Source organism: Hylobates moloch, unplaced genomic scaffold (genome assembly GCF_009828535.3).
Source record: "Hylobates moloch isolate HMO894 unplaced genomic scaffold, HMol_V3 SCAFFOLD_19, whole genome shotgun sequence".
Taxonomy (NCBI): domain Eukaryota; kingdom Metazoa; phylum Chordata; class Mammalia; order Primates; family Hylobatidae; genus Hylobates; species Hylobates moloch.
In genome coordinates, this window is record NW_026652294.1 from 35288602 (window position 1) to 35308503 (window position 19902).

General features: G+C 40.3%; 1 protein-coding gene and 1 pseudogene across 2 annotated transcripts in view; one reads left to right on the forward strand and one right to left on the reverse strand.

Moving 5' to 3' along the window:
* Window positions 1-19902, reverse strand: part of ANKFY1 (ankyrin repeat and FYVE domain containing 1) — a 101619-nt gene that overhangs the window by 56903 nt on the left and 24814 nt on the right. For both annotated transcript variants that reach the window (XM_032138339.2, XM_032138338.2), the window contains exon 3: window positions 14940-15058. In XM_032138339.2, the coding sequence (XP_031994230.1) occupies window positions 14940-15058 (119 nt within the window). The remainder of the gene's footprint in view (window positions 1-14939; window positions 15059-19902) is intronic.
* LOC116459092 (tyrosine-protein kinase RYK-like) lies at window positions 803-2669 on the forward strand (annotated as a pseudogene).

Consider the following 19902-nt stretch of genomic DNA (forward strand, 5'->3'; position numbering starts at 1 on the left):
TAACCATTAAATGAAACATACTGAGTAAACTGACTTTGTTTTTTACTTTATTTATTTAGGGACAGAACCACTGTTGCCCAGGCTGGAGTACAATGGTGCAATCACAGCTCACTACAGCCTCGACCTCCCAGGCTCAATCAATTCTCCCACCTGAGCCTGCCAAGTAAATGGGACTACAGACACATACCACTGTGCCTGGCTAATTTTTGCATTTTTAGGAGAGAAAGAGTTTCGTCGTGTTGCCCAGGCTGGCCTTGAACTCTTGGCCTTAAGCAATCCTCCTGCCTTGGCCTCCCAAAGTGCTGGGATTACAAGCATAAACCACAGCACCTGGCTGACTTTGTTTTTTAAATCCTCTATTTTTAATCTGTAAAAAGCTGAGAAAGGTGTCTTGAATCTTCTATTATGACTCTGGTTTAATTAAATTCTCTGAGTTTCCAACTGTTTTTTTCTTTTCTTTTTATTTGGGTCAGAGTCTCACTCTGTTACCCAGGCTGGAGTGCAGTGGCACATTCTCGGCTCACTGCAACCTCCAACTCCCAATTCAAGCGATTCTCCTGCCTCAGACTCCCAAGTAGCTGAGACTACAGAAGTGCGTCACCACACCCAGCTAATTTTTGTATTTTTGTAGAGATGAGGTTTCGCCATGTTGGTCAGGCTGGTCTCGAATTCCTGACCTCAGGTTATCTGCCCACTGTGGCCTCCCAAAGTGCTGGGATTACAGGTGTGAGCCACCATGCCCAGCCCTATTATTTTCTTAATCTACTTCACATAAAAGTTTTTGCTTCCCCTACTCCGGACGATGCCACCAAGGAGGCGGTGGCGCGCTCTGGAGGTCTGAACCCGCTGCTGACTGCCACGGGCCAGCGGCTTGATGAATTGGGCAGCCGCCCTAGGCTCAGGGCTGTGAGCGGCTCGGGACCGGGGGTAGGCAGCGGAGCGGCGGGCGGCCAGGCGCGGCTGGGGCCCCCCGCGGCCAGAGGGCCCCGCCGCCCCTGCCCCCACCGCCCTGCGGCCCCCGGAGCTGCAGTCGGCGGCCGCGGGGCCCAGCGTGAGCCTCTACCTGAGAGAGGACGAGGTGCGCCGGCGGATCGGTCTTGATGCACAACTTTATTATGTGAGAAATGATCTTATTCACTACGCTGTCCTTTAATCTGTTAGTACCCAGTGAGACACTGAACATCACCTGGCACTCGAAGTCCAAGGTTGAATGTAAGCTGGGATTCCAAGCGGACAATGTTTTGGCAATGGACATGCCCCAGGGCAACATTTCTGTTCAGGGGGAAGTTCCACGCACTTTATCAGTGTTTCGGGTAGAGCTTTCCTGTACTGGCAAAGTAGATTCTGAAGTTATAATACTAATGCAGCTCAACATGACAGTAAATTCTTCAAAGAGTTTTACCATCTTAAATTTTAAACCAAGGAAAATGTGCACCAAAAATGGCCCTGACACGCAGCTCCAACCACTTCTACGTGTGTGTTTTATATTAGGGTAGGGTTTCTTGTGCACTAATATTTCTCGTAGCAATCACATTAGCTGTTTTGCACCTTCATAGTATGAAAAGGGTTGAACTGGATGACAGCATTAGTGCCAGCAGTAGTTCCCAAGGGCCGTCTCAGCCATCCACTCAGACGACTCAGTATCCGAGAGCTGACACACCCAACAATCCCAACTCCTATCACCAGCTCCTCAGGTTACCCTACCTTGCAGATAGAGAAGAATGACTTGAGAAGTGTCACTCTTTTGTAGGCCAAAGCCAAGGTGAAGGATATAGCAATATCCAGGGAGAGGATAACTCTAAAAGATGTACTCCAAGAAGGTACTCTTGGACATATTTTCCATGGGATTTTAAAGATGAAAAAGATCCAAATAAAGAAAAACAAGCATTTGTCAAAACAGTTAAAGATCAAGCTTCTGAAATGCAGGTGACAATGATGCTCACTGAAAGTCGTAAGCTGCGAGGTCTTCATCACAGAAATCTTCTTCCTATGACTCATGTGTATAGAAAGAGAAAAGCCCATGGTGACATTGCCTTACATGCACTGGTAGAATCTCAACTTGTTTTTATGGCAGTGCAAGTTAGTAGAGGCCAATAATCCACAGGCAATTTCTCAACAAGGCCTGGTACACGTGGCTATTCAGATTGCCTGTGGCATGAGCTACCTGAAGAGAAGTCATCCACAAAGACCTGGCTGCTAGGAACTGTATCATTGATGACACACTTCAAGTTAAGATCACGGACAACGCCCTCTCCAGAGACTTGTTCCTCATGGACTATCACTGTCTGGGGGACAATGAAAACAGGCCAGTTTGTTGGATGGCTCTTGAAAGTCTGGTTAATAACGAGTTTTCTAGCACTAGTGATGTGTGGGCCTTTGGAGTGACGCTGTGGGAACTCATGACTCTGGGCCAGACGCCCTATGTGGACACTGACCCCTTCGAGATGGCCGCATACCTGAAAGATGGTTACTGAATAGCCCAGCCAATCAACTGTCCTGATGAGCCATTTGCTGTGATGGCCTGTTGCTAGGCCTTAGATCCAGGGGAGAGGCCCAAGTTTCAGCAGCTGGTACAGTGTCTCACAGAGTTTCATGCAGCCCTGGGGGCCTACGTCTGACTCTTCTCTCGCAATCCCACAGCATCAGGAGAAAGGTACCTGTCATGGATGCTTTGTATCTAACACAACGCCAATAGAAGCACATTTGTCTTCCAAAACACTGTGCCTCAGGAATGCTTTAGAATCTGAACTTTTTAAGACAGACTTAATAATGTGGCATATTTTCTAGATATCACTTTTATTAGGTTGAACTGAGAGGGTTTTTGTAAATTTTTTGGCCAAAATTTTTTAAAACATAGTTACCTTGGACTAGGGGTACATTGTTACAAAATAAACAGTTTTTAAAATTGTTCAGACACAGATATTTGGAATTAGCTATCTTAGTACCATCTGCTTTTTATTTTTTTTACTTCATCAAGGTGATGTAAGTGACTCACCTTTGAAGTTTTTTTAATGTTATTTTTTATCACTACTCTTGGAAATGGCCTGTCTTCAAGATGCAATACTTTTCTTAGGAAAGGAAAAACAGCATAAAAAGATACCTGGTTTGCCTTGTACAAGAAAAGGCAATATGAGAGGAAGAAAATTTAAAGAAAAGCTAGAGGAAAAAAAATTTTTTTTTAATACTTATTAGAAGCGAACTGTCCTTGCATGGAAAACTGTTTATTTTTTTTAGTGAAAAGGAATTCTGCTTTTGTATTTTTGGGAAAGCAGGAACTGAGTTTATTACATCTTTAATTTGGCAGAAATTAGCTTTTCTGTGAACCAGAAGTGGTTTGGGGCAGATCTGTAGTAAACAATGGCGATTTTATTTATTTTTACTCTCTGGGAAAGGAGATAATACAATTCCAGAAAGTGGACTCATATTTCTAAGGTTAAGATTCCCTTTTATTGCACCTAGCATAGTGCTATGCACAGAGTGGGTGCTTGAGTTGTCATTTTTTTTTTTTTAAAGTAAACTGGTAAATTTTGTGCTTATCTTCAAGGCTGGCTTAAGTATAAAATTGTTTTTTTAAACACTTGAAAAATTAAAGGATTTGTTTTATATTTAAGAAAAAAAAAGTTTTTAGGCTGGGCACGGTGGCTCACACCTGTAATCCCAGCACTTTGGGAGGCCAAGGCGGGCAGATCACCTGAGGTCAGGAGTCTGAAACCAGCCTGGCCAATTATGGCGAAACCTCCTCTCTACTAAAACTACAAAATTTAGCCGAGCGTAGTGGTGCACGCCTGTAATCCCAGCTACTGGGGAGGCTGAGGTAGGAGAATCTCTTGAAGCCGGGAGGCAGAGGTTGCAGTGACCCAAGATCACATTAGTGCAGTCCAGCCTGGGGGACAGAGCGAGATTCTGTCTCAAAAAAAAAAAAGTTTTTGCTTCATAAAATTAAAAAATCTTGGTAGATCGTATCATTTTTATCAATAAATAACATTCTCTTTAGTCAATTTAAGGATGTATCCTTAAATATAACCTCCTGGAAATAAAATTAAACCTCAAACCTATTTCTAAATAATCTCTGAGTCAAAATGAAATAAAAGGACAGAGGTTCTAGTTCTGTTATGGCAGTGGAACAACCCATCCCATTTTAACTGATTATAGCTAAAAACTCTGGACAGAATACAAAACAACGACCTAAAGATTTGGAAAAGTCAACCAGAGCAGGTGAACTGAGAGAGAGACAAAACTTGAAGCAGCAACTGCACGGGATGAGTTTCCCCTTTTTGTTCCTCTCCTATGGCATTGTTGTGTGTGTGTGTGTGTGTGTGTATATATATATATATATATTTATATTTATATAATTTTTTTTTGAGACAGGGTCTCACTGTCACCCCAGCTGGAGTGCAGTGGCATGATCTCAGTTCACTACAACCTCTGCCTTGCATGCGCAAGTGATCCTCCACCTCAGCCTTCTAAGTAACTGGGACCACAGGTGCGTGTCACCACACCTGGCTAATTTTTTTGCATTTTTGGAAGAGATGGGGTTTTGCCATGTTGCCCAGGCTGGTCTCAAAATCCTAGGCTCAAGGGATCCGCTTGCCTCAGCCTCCCAAAGTGTGGGATTACAGGCGTGAGCCACTGCACTTGGCAAAAATTATTTTAAAATGATAAAAGCAACAATTCATTAGGAAGTCATAATTATAAATGTAAATGTACATAATAGAGGCTAAAAATATATGCAGAAAAACTGACAAAAATTAAAAGGAGAACTAGACAATTCTAAAATTACAGTAAATGTTAACACTCCCCTTTAAGGAATTGATAGAACTAGGCTATGTATAGTGAATATGGCCTGTGAATCCAGAGCTTTGGGAGGCTGAGGTGGGAAGATAATTTGAGACTAAGAGTTCGAGACCAGCCAGGGCAACACAGTGAGACCCTGTCTCTACAAAAAAAAAAATTTTTTTTAATTAGCCGAGTGTGGTGGCATGCGCTTATAGTCCCAGCTACTATAAAATTCAGAGGACACAGCTAGAGAAGTGCTTAGAAGGAAACTCAAAGCTTTAAATACTTGTATTAGAAAAGAAGATCTAAAATAAATTATCTCAGGTTCCACAATTTTGAGAAACTAGGGAGAAAAAAGGAGAAGGGGAGAGCAAAGTAATCCAAAGAAAGAAAAAAAGGACAGAAATCAATAAAATATAGCTGGACGCAGTGGCGCATGCCTGCAATCCCAGCTACTCAGGAGGCTGAGGCTGGAGAGTTGCTTGAACCCAGGAGGCAGAGGTTGCAGTGAGCTGAGATCGTGCCACTGCACTCCAGCCTGGGCGACACAGCGAGACTCCGTCTCAAAAAAAAAAAAAAAAGAAATCACTAACATAGAAAACAACCAATAGAGAAAATTAACAAAGCCAAAAGCTCATTCTTTGAGAAGATAATAAAAATGCCAAACTTCTATAGACTTATCAAGAAAAAGAGTGAGAACATAAATCACCAATACCCAAAAATGAAAACGGAGTTATTGCTACAGACATTAAAAGGAGAAAACTACAAACAAGTTCATATTAACAAATTCAACAACTTAAATAGACATATTTCTGAAAAACAAAACTTCCTAAACCTGACACAGAAGAAACAAATCTGAATAGTCCTATATCTATATAGAATACATATTTTAAAAATTTGTTTTCAAAAAGCGTCCCAGAAAGCAAATTCTGGACTTAGATTACTTCAATGGTGAATTCTACCAAACATCCAAGAAATAAACAATAACATCAATCTTAGAAAACATTTTCAGAAAATAGACAATGAAGGATCACATAAGGCCTATATAACCCTAATAGTAAAATCTGATAGAGACATTTAAAAAAATTACATACCAATATCCCTCATGATTACTGTTGTAAAATTTTTCACAAAATGTTGGTAAATAGGATCCAACAACATACATAAAAAAGGGTAATATATAATAACCAAATAGGTTTTACCCCAGGAATGCAATCTTAGTTTAACATTTGTAATTTATCAAAAATTACATAATCATTTCTATAGATGTCAAAGAAAGTGTTTGGCAAAACTCAAAAACCAATTCAGGTAACTTATCTAGAAAACCAGGAATATTCAAATTGATAAAGTGTATCCAAGAAAAACCTACAACTAATCTATACAAAACGATAAAAGATCTCATTGTGTCTCCCTGAGATCAAGAACAAAGTAAGGATGCTTGCTTTCAGACAAATGACTTGTATCTAAATTATCTACAGAACTGTTAATATTCAATACTCAAAACTCAATACAATGCCACGTTTTGAAAAGGCCAAAGATGTGCATAATTTATAAGAAAATATACAAATTGTCAATAACACACAAACAAGGCTCAGCATTACTCATTATCAGGGGAATGCAAAATAAAACTGCCATGCACTCTGTATCCATTAGAATGGCTAAAATTGTAAACAAAAACCAAAACAACCTGCCCACACCAAGCATTAGTCAGGATGTGAAGCACCCGGGGCTCTCATATCCACGGCTAATGGGAATGTAAAATGGTACATCCATTTTGGAAAACAGTTTGGTAGTTTCTTAACATTAAACAGTCCCTCCTAGATATTTACTCAAGAGAGGTAAAAACATGTCTACACAAAGGCCTTACACAATTGAACACTGGTACTTTTCTTTCTAATAAAACCCAGAAAGAACATAAATGTCCATCAACAGGTAAACGTAAAAAAAAAGTGTGGTATTTTCATACAATGGAATACTATTCAACAATAACAAGGAATGAATAATTAAAACACAAAGCAACATACTAAGGTGTGGGGTGAATGTCAAAATCTATATGATAAAGAAGTGAAAGAAGCCAGACAAAAGGGACTCTATGCTCTATGATTCCATTTCTGTAAAAGCCTAGAAACTGCAAACTCATCTATAATGACTGAAAGCAGATCAGCGTTTAGCTGCAGAAGTGGATGGCAAAAGGGATGGATTCCAAGGAGACATGAGGAAAGCTTTAAGGATGGAAATGTTTTTTGTTAGTTTTTTTTTTTTTCTTCAGACAGAGTCTCACTCTGTCATCCAGACGGGAGTGCAATGGCGCGATCTCAGCTCACTGCAACCTCTGCCTCCCAGGTTCAAGCAATCTCCTGCCTCAGCCTCCCAAGTAGCTGAGATTACAGGCATGTGCCACCATGCTCAGCTAATTTTTTGTATTTTTAGTAGAGATGGGGTTTCACCATGTTAGCCAGGCTGGTCTTGAACTCCTGACCTCAAGTGATCCACCCAACTTGGCCTCCCAAAGTGCTGGATTTACAGGCATGAGCCACCACACCCAGCAAGGATGGAAATGTTTATGTTGATTGTGGCGGTGGCTTTACAGGTGTATTCATATGTCAAAACTTATCCAATTGCAAACTTTTAATGTGGGCAGTTTACTGTACTTCCATTACACCTCAATTTGGAGGAAAAAGAAACCAAACTGAGAGGCAGCACAGCACTGTGGTTAATGGCACAAATTCTGCAGCCAAACTGCCTAAGGTTCAAATCTTAGCTCCAATCCTTGCTAACTGTGTGGAGTTAATATATAATAAAGCACTCAAAACACCACCACCACATAATAACTGCTATATAAAAACTTGCTATTATTACAATAGACTATTTAGAAATTGATCACAATGAAAACAGTACCTTCCAAAATATTTGCGATGTAGCCAGATTCATACTATAAAAAAAAGTCATAGTCTTAACCTTATTAGAAAATGAGGCCAGGCGCAGTGGCTCACACCTGTGATCCCAGCACTTTGGGAGGCCGAAGTGGGTGGATCACCTGAGGTCAAGAGTTCAAGACCGGCATGGCCAACATGGCAAAACCCCATCTCTACTAAAAATACAAAAATTAGCCAGGCATGGTGATGGGCACCTGTAATCCCAGCTACTCAAGAGGCTGAAGCTGGAGAATCGCTTGAGCCCAGGAGGTGGAGGTTGCAGTGAGCTGAGATCACACCACTGCACTCCAGCCTGGGTGACAGAGTGAGGCTCCGTCTCAAAAAAAAAAAAAGAAAATGAGATAAAAGATAGTAATTCAACTCAAAAAGAAAAAATAATTCAAAGGAATTTCAAAGAAAGATTTAATACAGATAAAAAGAAATTACTGAATTGGCTAAATATAAATAAAAATTAAAAGAACAATGAACCCAAACCAAATCTGCAATAAGCCAACACCAACACAAACTTAACATAACCAAAGATTGGTGAGAAAAACCCAAAAGCAGTATCAGGATTAAGTAAAGCATATAACCACAGATAAAATAGATTATTTTGAGCTCTAAGAGAATCTTTGGGCATGGGACTCAGCTGCTGGCAGGAGGCCACAAGGCTGTTTGAGTGTCTTCATGACATGGCCGCTAATGTTCCCCCAAAGTGAGCAATCCAAAAGAGAGAGCAAGGAGGAAGCCACAGTGCCTTCGATGAAGCCATCTCTCAAGTCACATGCTGTCACTTCTACCACACTCCATTCATTAGAGGTGAATCAGCCTATACTGAAGAGGAGAATTTGAATCCACCTTTGAAGGGAGAAATAGCAAAGAATTTGTGAGCATATTCTTTTTTACTCTTTTTTGTGAGCATATTCTAAACTTCCCGTGGATGTCATCGAAGGAACACAGTATGATTTAATACTGAAACTGAACAGCCTTAACCTAGTAGTTCACATAGTAGCCAACAGATGTTGAATATTGCTGTGCTTCTCTTAAAAATTTAAATATCACACAGCTCCCTGAGTACACAGTTTGGGAAACTATGCCCTTTCCATTGCAGAGTGCAAGCTTTCCACATGGTGCTTCAGGGGACAGCTTTCCCAACCAGAGTGAAAAGGAATAAAGAAGGATGCTTTCTGCTGTTTGGAATGGCTTAACACTATCCAGGACACATTCCAGGAATGCTGAATGACTCATACTCTGAGCCCTTATGCCAAGGAACTGTTAAGATCTTTGCTTGAGAAAGTATGCAACAAACTCTAGCTTCAAAACAGCCATTCTAATCCACTGGAACCTCTCATTGTGTCAGCTGCTACTGGTAAAGTGCTACAGAGAGGCCATAAACAGATCATTTTGCTAGAAGCAAACTGCTTTACTTCACCAAGAAGTAAATATAATACTTTCCTTGGACTCAGATTTGTTGAGCTAACAGTCATATTCTTTCTCTTCCCACTTGGTCAATCAGTATCTTTATAAACTTTTATCTTTTATTCTTTTTTATTAGGGTTTAATAGACAAAAATTATATAGAGTTAATGTATGACATGTTTTGATATATGTATACACTATGAAATGGTTATAAGCTAATTAACATATCTATCACTTCATATATTTAAAGATATCTTAATAAGAACTAAAAAAGCAAATTTCTACTTTGTTTACATTTTCAGATACTTTCATACTTCGAGAAAAGCTGCAGAGCATCCCCATATGCCCTTTACTCATCTTCCCCTATTATTAACACAGCTTATATAACCACAGTACAATGATCAAAATTAGGTAACTAGGTAATACATACAATACCAATACCATTAACTAATTATAGGCCCTATTTTGCCAATTTTATCAGTAATACCCTTTGTATGGCCAGAATCCAACTGAGGATTCCACACTGCATTCAGCGTTAGCCTCACCCAATCTGTAATCCTTCCTAAACCATTCTTGTTTTCCATAACCTTGACATGTTTCAGAAACACTCTGGCTGATTATTTTGAGAAATGTCCCTCAATTTGGGTCTGATGTTTTCTCATGATTAGACTGAGGTTATGCATTAATGGCAAAAATCCTATACGAGAGCCAGGCAGAGTGGCTCATGCCTGAAATTCCAACACTTTGGGTAGCCGAGGCAGGAGGATCATCTGAGCCCAGGAGTTTGAGACCAGCCTTGGCAACACAGCAAGAGCCCATCTCTATTAAACAATTAGCCAGGGATGGTGGTGCACACCTGTACTCCCCGCTACTTGAGAGGCTGAGGTGGGAGCATCTCTTGAGCCCAGGAGTTCAAGGCTGCAATGAGCCGCGATACGGTGACTGCATTCCAGCCTGGGCGACACAGTGAGACCCTATTTCAAAAACAAAAAAGAATCCCACAGAAGTGATTGTGCCTTCATCAGTGGATCACATCAGGTACAAACATTTCACTTTTTTGAACAAGGTATGATTCATATACCCAAACACCTTTAAAGTGTATATAATGCCTGTTGTATTTCATCAACATATGCTAAAATTCTCATAATTAAGGCTGTGTGCAGTGGCTCACACCTGTAATCCCAACAGGCCTTTGGGAGACCAAGGCAGGAGGATTCCTTGAGTCCAGGAGTTCAAGACCAGCCTGGGCAACATGGCAAAATCCCATGTCTACAAAAAATGAGCCAGGCATGGTAGCACACACCTGTGGTTCCAGATACTTGGGAGGCTGAGGTGGGAGGATCACCTGAGGCCAGGAGGTCAAGGCTGCAGTGAGCTGTGATTGCACCATGGCACTCTAGCCTGGGTGACAGAGTGAAATCCTGTCTTAAAAAAAAAAAAAAAAGAAGGAAATATCAATTAGACAAGAACATCAAAAAGAAAAATGTGGAGTTTTTCTTACATTCTAAGATGTAAGTTTCATGCAAGCAAGAATTTAATTTTGGCCGGGCGTGGTGGCTCACGCTTGTAATCCCAGCACTTTGGGAGGCCGAGGCGGGCAGATCACGAGGTCAGGAGATCGAGACCACGGTGAAACCCCGTCTCTACTAAAAAATACAAAAAAATTAGCCGGGCATGGTGGCGGGCGCCTGTAGTCCCAGCTACTGGGAGAGGCTGAGGCAGGAGAATGGCGTGAACCCGGGAGGCGGAGCTTGCAGTGAGCCGAGATTGCACCACTGCACTCCAGCCTGGACGACAGAGCGAGACTCCGTCTCAAAAAAAAGAATTTAATTTTGTACACTTTGTATCTCTAACACCTTGAGAAGCGCTTACCACTCAATATTTTTTATATGAATGAATTAATGTTGAAAAAACAAAACACCAATATATTCATTAAATGATTTTATCAAGCCTGTTGGTGTGGAAAACATTTAAACCTTTAAAATATGGCTTTTATGCTATTTATACACCTGTTTACAAGAATCGATTTCCAATCTTCCTCAAATTGCTGGCCAGCCATGAAGTGTCAGTGCTTCCAGGTATCACATAACACACAGGCTTCCCAGGCAGTCTCAGAAACTACAACCCCAGGTTTAGGCAATGAGCAGGACTGCTGGGCAAAGCACACAATTCAACAGGAACAGGTCCACACATGCCACTACCACCTTGGACCTTTCCCCCATAACACATTTCAAAGATACATTTCATTAAAATGTCATAAAAAGTAAAAATACCGGCCGGGCGCGGTGGCTCACGCTTGTAATCCCAGCACTTTGGGAGGCCGAGGCGGGCTGATCACGAGGTCAGGAGATCGAGACCACGGTGAAACCCCGTCTCTATTAAAAATACAAAAAATTAGCCGGGCGTGGTGGCGGGCGCCTGTAGTCCCAGCTACTCGGAGAGGCTGAGGCAGGAGAATGGCGTGAACCCGGGAGGCGGAGCTTGCAGTGAGCCGAGATTGTGCCACTGCACTCCAGCCTGGGCGACAGAGCAAGACTCCGTCTCAAAAAAAAAAAAAAAAAAAAAAAAAAAAAGTAAAAATACCACGTTCTCCTATCTGCTATCTTCACAGGTGCCTGATCTGTGAAAGCCATAAAAACCATTTGCTTTGAAGTGGATCACTCCTGAAAGCAAACTTTATAGTAAAATCAAAACATGCTTATTGTTTACAACTGAAGGAGAGTCTAGAGACATTTAAAGACATTAACATTCTATTTTCCTAAACTCGAGAAAACTTCCTGACTCACAGTGATGCAATCTTGTGGCCAGACAGCACTGAATTAAAGCTCTGAACGTGTGGATGTACTAAAAAAGCAAAATTCAGTGTAAAGCAAAATTTTTTAATTCAGTGTTAAAACTGGTTTTTTATTTCTTAATGTAATTTTCTGTGTTGGGTCATTTTGTTTCAGAGAGCAGTGATGTTTTATTTTTCCCACTCTCATTCATTTTGGTTGCAGTCAATATTTCACAATTAAAATAAAACTGAGGAACATTAACACTGTCTGAGTTACCTATGACAGTACCCCAGAAGTCAGATAATGAAGAAAAAAAAAAAAGTAGGAATATTTCACAGCTCAGCTGCCTAACTGCTTTCTAGAACTGTCATACCTATTTATAACATCACTGGCAAATGTACAAGAATACCACCTTCATAAGCCTCACAGCTACTAGGATCACCAATGTTTGATTATATAGATTTCAAAAGATGGTAGCTTATTCTTAACTTTTTTCTAACAAAGTCGAATATTTTCCATATATTTATTATCTTCTAGTCTTCATAAACATTCTGTTCATATATAATCAAGATCCTATCATACATTTTGTGAAGAATGCTACATGATCTTATAAGGTCTTCGTAATTCTGTTATATATGAGGTCAAAGATACATGGCTTCAAAACATTATGCTTTAAAAAAAAAAAAAAAAAGCGATTTCAATCACGTGGACTGGTACCCTCCCAGTAAAAAACTATTTCCCAGGCAGATGTTTTTAGTTACTGGCATGCAGGCATCTGCACATGTGTAGGTGTGTATGTGCATCTGTATCTACAACTTTTAGTTATGGACTTCAAGTTAAATCCTAGAAATTATCATAAAGAGACAGAGTTCGCTCACAGTTGGGAAACACTGATATATGTTCCCCTTAATCCATGAGATAAATGCCTACTTAGCCTTTACAACACTACTCAGGTATTAGCCACTTCTGAAACCTTCCTCTATCACACCAACTTAGTCTCTTCTCAGCCTTATATACAAGCTAACTACATTTCTGTATTGATAGCCCTGGTCTGAAATGATTTGTGAATGGCCTGTTTCCTCCAGCAGAGTATGGGCTCCGTATGGCAGGGACTGTGTTATAATCATCTCAGTGTTCCTGGCACTGCGCATGGAAAACAGTACCTTCTCAACTGACAAACCTTCTGAACAAAGATATAATTCACACAATCACTTTGGCAAGTACAGTCATGAGCAGCATAACTATGTTTGCTCAACAACAGACTGCAGATACGATGGTGGTCCCATAAAATTATACTATTGTATTTTTACTGACCTTTTCTATGTTTAGATATACGAATACTTACCACTGTGTTACTGCTGCCTATGGCATCCAGCACAGTAACAATGCTGTACATGCTGTACGGTTACACAGTAACATGCTGTACAGGGTTGTAGCCTAGAAGCAACATACTATAACATATAGCCTAGGTGTGTAGTAGGCTATACCATGTAGATTTGCGTAACTATACTCTATGATGTTCCCACAACATAACCACGTAATGACACATTCTCAGAACACATCCCTGCGATTCTCCTCACCATCTAATTCTCATGAACATTAATACTATAATTAAATTAAAATTTTGCTCTTTGCCCCTTTTTTTCCAATAGCAGTCAGGCAAGTACTAAATGAAAATGCAACCTTCAGGTCAACTTTTTAAAATGACTGTTTTCAAGTCTACTTGCCACCCTATTTGCTTCAATCCTACACAAAAAAAGTGATATAAAACAAGTAACATTAAACAGGCCAATGTAGCTATTAATTTTTTCTTTTCTTTTTTTTTTTTTTTGAGACAGGGTCTTGTTCTATTGCAGTGGTGACATCATAGCTCACTGTGGCCTCAAACTCTTGGCTCAAGAAATCCATCCACCTCAGATTCCCAACTGAGGGACTACAAGCACATGCCATCCTGTCCAGCTAATTTTTTTTTAATTTGCTGTAGAGACAGGGTCTTGCCCAGGCTAGTCTTGAATTCCCCGGGCTCAAGTGATCCTCCCACCTTGGCCTCTCAAAGTGCTAGGATTACAGGCATGAGCCACCATACCCGGCCTTAAAATTCTTTTTTTAAAAATAAGTTGTATTGTGTATATTTAAGCTATATGACACAATGCTGTGGGATACATATATAGTAAAATGGGCACTATGGTGAAGCAAATTAACATATCCACCATCTCACATAGTAACCCATACCTATTAAAATTCTGAAGGCTAATGGTCATCCTTTGATGTTAAAGAAAGAATATTGTTATTCTTCGGAGTAACTGTTCTGAGTTCAGTTCTGATAGACTAGAAAAAGTACTTTGGCCAGACATGGTGGCTCACGCCTGTAATCCCAGCACTTTGGGAGGCCAAGGTGGGTGGATCACCTGAGGTCAGGAGATCAAGACCAGCCTGGCCAACATGGTGAAACCCTGTCTCTACTAAAAATACAAAAATTAGCTGGGCATGGTGGTGGGTGCCTGTAATCCTAGCTACTCAGGAGGCTGAGGCACGAGAATCACTTGAACCTGGGAGGCGGAGGTTGCAGTGAGCTGAGATCACTATCGCACTCCAGCCTGGGTAACAGAGTGAGACTCTGTCTCAAAAAAAAAAAAAAAAAAAAAAGTCCTCTGACATCTAGTATGAAGTTTTAAGCAATTTGACAGCAGGACTTTTTATTAGACTTGAGGGAAAAATTTTTTCTGGACATGAATCCTTATTTACAGCATACTTTTTCATGAAATGACTGTACGGAAAAATATTTACATTTTATAAATCATAAGGACACTGCAGATACTCAAATATTGACGATTTGTTAGCCAGGTATTACCTCTTAAATAGTTAGGTATACAAAGTACCTAAAAGTACAACCTACTGATTCATTAATTATTTAACTAGTTCGTGGTCGCCACCAATTGCTAAGAAAATTATTTTACTTTCATTAAATCACAAATATTTCAAAATGAGGCACCATAACTTTCTGCCAAGAGCCCTTCCGATAGCAGTTTTGTGTCCCTAATCACTCAAAGGCTCACCTGACAGGTCCAACTCTTTAGTGGAAGACAAGTTAGCCAGACTCCAGCTGTCACTGCGGGCTGCCAGGACAAACTTGTGAGCACTGATGTGCTTGTCCCCAACCTTTATCTTCAGATCGCTGATGAAGAAAAAGATCCACATATATTAGAAAAATGTCATCATTACTAGGTATAGCTAGGATTCATAGCTGATAAACACATGAGTATTGATCAACATACATCTGCAAAAGAAAAAATTACAGCAAAAAATTATTTCTATATGCTAGCACTGAATTCTGATGAGTCATCTTTATAATATGTTGCTAGAAATGTTTTCTATTGATAAATTCTGGCTTTAATTCACATGGCATGCTCTGCTTTCAAATACATCTTCTCATGGGATTCTTATGGTGGTGAACCTACAAGTTAAGTAGGATGATTAATATTCACATAAAAAGTAGAGGATATTTTATATAGACTAAAACAAGCTAAACCATCAGGGAGAGAAAGACAGAAAGGTTAAAGATGGTGATGACAGCTCTGAGGCTACAGTGCTGCTATGCTCCACAGTAATGCTCAAGCAAGGTTAAACAGAAAAACCGTGAACAAACAAACTAACAAGCAGTCACGAACATAAAACTCAGTATCTGGGCTCCTGTTCTCACTAGAAACATTCAGACCTAATATTGACCATTTTTTACTCAACTACTTATAAAAAATGGGGTGAGGAAAAAGCTTTCTTTTCAAAACATGTTTCCATCATTATGACATGCCATTATATGAAAAGATCTTCCTGAATAGATATTTATGTTGAACTCTGAAATGTCAAATGCTACCGGAGGAGAGCATCTGGGCAGTTAACAAAAACGTCAAGATGACCCACTAGGCTGACATGAACACATGCCGTATGGCTATGCTGGCAGGAATCCAAAGTCACTGTCATCCTGCTTGTAGTTATATGTTTTATTTTCATATTTCATATTATTTACTAGGTTGGAAAGTCTTTGGAAACTAAATACACAAAAACCACTATATGGAAAAAAAGAAAAAGAAAAAAAATACCATTACATGAATTAACCCATCCACTTAAAAGGAAACCCAAGCCAGGCATGGGGGCTCACACCTGAAATCTCAGCACTTTGGGAGGCCGAGGTGGGCAGATCACGAGGTTAGGAGATCGAGACCATCCTGGCCAACATGGTGAAACCCCATCTCTACTAAAAATACAAAAATTAGCCAAGCATGGTAGCAGGCACCTGTAATCCCAGTTGGTCAGGAGGCTGAGGCAGAAGAATCGCTTGAACCCAGGAGGGAGAGGTTGCAGTGAGCCGAGATCGCACCACTGCACTCCAGCCTGGGTGACAGAGCAAGACTCTGTCTTAAAAATAAAAAAAGAGGAAACCCAAATAGAATATTGTTTGTATATAATGCTTGACAGAGACAGACACATTCTACGCTACAAGAGTATTGTCTAGAATACACTTAATCATCATTTGAAAGTATCAACAATTCTAGTTCTATTAAAGACCAAGCTGTAACTAATGATATTAGATCACAAGATTAAGAGAGTATTTATTATTTCAAATTATTACAAACTGCTGTTAACACAGTAGAACATTATTAATGGTCAAAGAAGAAATAGAATACTCTATGCAAAACAGAATATCAAACTGTATCAGCACATCCTGTGACAAAGCGTAAAAAATTTAATGAAAACAAGAAGCTACCTACAAAGCACAAATAATTTTTAAACTCTAAATATATTTATAAAGTATTACATCCTAATAACTTAGATTTTCAGTCTGTACTGTTTCAACCATGAGTATAACTTTTAGCCACAAAATTACAAAAATTAATGTTTCTAGAAAATTTCTACCACATTCATGAATGTCAGGTCAAAATTCTATCTTTTGTAATCTGACATACCAAAGGGAAATAAAGATAAGGATTTCATCAATAATGTCTAATAATAATTTTTTAAAACACAAATGAAAACCAGAAAATCAGACAAGTCTAGTCCATGAGGATTCTATGTTGAAACAATTAAGGACCTAGTAATTTTTTTAAAAAACTTGATTCCACTCAATTAAAGAGTATTTCCTTTTAAAACATGGAAACCAGAATGTTGTAACTGGAGAGGAGATGAACAGTTTCTTGTTAGTTTCTCAAACACTTCAACAGGAAAAACTATAGGTTTGCCTGGTAAAAGAATGAGTACAGTAAATAACTACACATAGCCATCGTTTTTAACTACCTTATGAGACAAAACTGTTCTCCTGAACTTGAAATGTAGGCCAGGCACAGTGGCACACACCTGTAATCCCAGCACTTTGGGAGGCCAGGACTAGGAGTCTGAGACCAGCCTGGGCAACGTAGTGAGACTCTGTCTCTTATTTATAAATAAAAAAATAAAAAAAAATAAAAAAGGCTACCAGTTTCTTCCACATTTCTCAACTTAAAAAATTTTAAAACCTACACATCAGTCATTTCAGCTACTAAGATGTACATAAAAATACTATTTAAATTTTTCAACAAAATGCATGTTATGGAATAAAGGTATTTTTTCCCCTATGTTGGTAAAATATATCTGCTTTAGAAATTGATTCCTCGGCCGGGCGCAGTGGCTCACGCCTGTAATCCCAGCACTTTGGGAGGCCAAGGAGGGCGGATCACAAGGTCAGGAGATCGAGACCATCCTGGCTAACACGGTGAAACCCCGTCTCTACTAAAAATACAAAAAATTAGCCGGGCGAGGTGGCAGGCGCCTGTAGTCCCAGCTACAAGGGAGGCTGAGGCAGGAGAATGGCGTGAACCCCGGGGGGCGGAGCCTGCAGTGAGCCGAGATCGCGCCACTGCACTCCAGCCTGGGTGAAAGAGCGAGACTCTGTCTCAAAAAAAAAAAAAAAAATTGATTCCTCAGTTTCAGTTACCACATCTCGACAGCTTAGTCCCCTATGAAGACTCCATTCCCCATCTGATATTCAACTGTAGATAACATAGAGTTTCAACCTTCTTTAGATAAAGAACAGGCTTTTTTTTTTTTTTTTTTTTTTTTTTGAGACAGAGTTTCACTCTTGTTGCCCAGGCTGGAGTGCAGTGGTGCAATCCAGGCTCACCACAACCTCCACCTCCCAGGTTCAAGCGATTCTCCTGCCTTGGCCTCCTGAGCAGCTGGGATTACAGGTGCGTGCCACCACACTCCGCTTATTTTTGTATTTTTAGTAGAGACAGGGTTTCACCACATTGGTCAGGCTGGTCTCGAACTCCTGATCCACCCAACTCGACCTCTCAAAAAGTGCTGGGATTACAGGTGTGAGCCACCACACCCAGCCTTGTTTTTTTTTTTTTTTTGGTTTTTTTTGGTTTTTTTTTTTTTTTAGACAGGGTCTTACTCCATCCCCCAGGCTGGAGTGCACTGGCACGATCTCAGCTCACTGCAACCTCCGCCTTCCGGGTTCAAGCAATTCTCCTGCCTCAGCCTCCTGAGTGGCTGGGATTACAGGCATGTGCCACTAAGGTCAGCTAATTTTTGTAATTTTAGTAGAGACAGGGTTTCACCACTTGGCCACGCTGGTCTCAAACTCCTGGCCTCAAGCAATCCACCTGCCTCGGCCTCCCAAAGTTCTGGGATTACAGGAGTGAGCCACCACACCCGGCCTAGGGCAGGTTTTAGAAGCTGAAGGGAGACTTGTTGGGAGCCCTAAGATCATACCATAACTAGCTAAAAAGTGACAGGAAGAAAACTGCCCAGTCTCATTCCCATTGTCTCATAGAAGGACTTCAACACAATGAATGCAAAATAAAATTACTAATCAATTGATAAGTAATTGAGAAACTAAATGATGGGAGTTCTAACAGGAAAGAGCCTCAAAGAGTAGGAGAGATGTGTCTGTAACAGAAAAACATTAGACTTCCCTGGGCCAGTAAGAAACAAACTTTTCACTTGTTCATGGAAGAAGAGGAAAAAAAAGACAATGGATTATATTTTACAAGAAGCTACATCTATTCAATTTATGGAACTATCCTTTACTCAGAATATATATTTCCTTTTTTTGTAATAGATTATTCTTTTATTTAGAAAGGACTAAGTTGATAGCAGTTTTGAATTCTGAGTTATTTTATTGTTATTTGCATCCTCAAAATTTTGATTTTTTTTAAGACAGTCTCACTCAATCACCCAGGCTGGAGTGCAGTGGCACAATCTCAGCTGACTGCAACCTCCACCTCCCAGGTTGAAGCAATTCTTCTGCCTCAGCCTCCTGAGTAGCTGCGATTACAGACGTGTTCCACCACATGTGGCTAATTTTTGTATTTTTAGTACAGACGGGGTTTCCTCATGTTGGTCAGTCTGGTCTCAAACTCCTTACCTCGGGTGATCCACCTGCCTCGGCCTCCCAAAGTGCTGGGATTACAGGTCTGAGCGATCTATTTAAAATGTTATAATTATTTGAAAATTTTACTAAGTCTAATGTAGACTGAGCTTCTATCCCCCTAGTGGCTCAAGTCCTTCATTCTTATGTATATTCACATCTGTGTTTCTTTGCCATATCCAGCATCCCAATTCAGTCTTTCATCATTGCTGTTCTGGACTATACGCAACATCACAGGTGCTCACCCTGCTCTTTTCTCTTTACAATTTCACCTAGATGACATTAGTATGCCTTTTTTTTGAGACAGCGTCTCGCTTTGTTGCCCAGGCTGGCGTGCAGTGGCGCAATCTCGGCTCACTGCAACCTCCACTTCCCGGGTTCAAGCAATTCTCCTGCCTCAGCCTCCCGAATAGCTGGGATTACAGGCGCCCATCACAACACCCAGCTAATTTTTTTTTAGTTTCAGTAGAAACGGGGTTTCACCATGTTAGCCAGGCTGGTCTTAAACTCCTGACCTCAGGTGATCCGCCCGCCTTGGCCTCCTAAGTGCTGGGATTACAGGCGTGAGCCACCATGCCTGGCCAACATTAGCATGTTAATCTTTATTTTTTTTT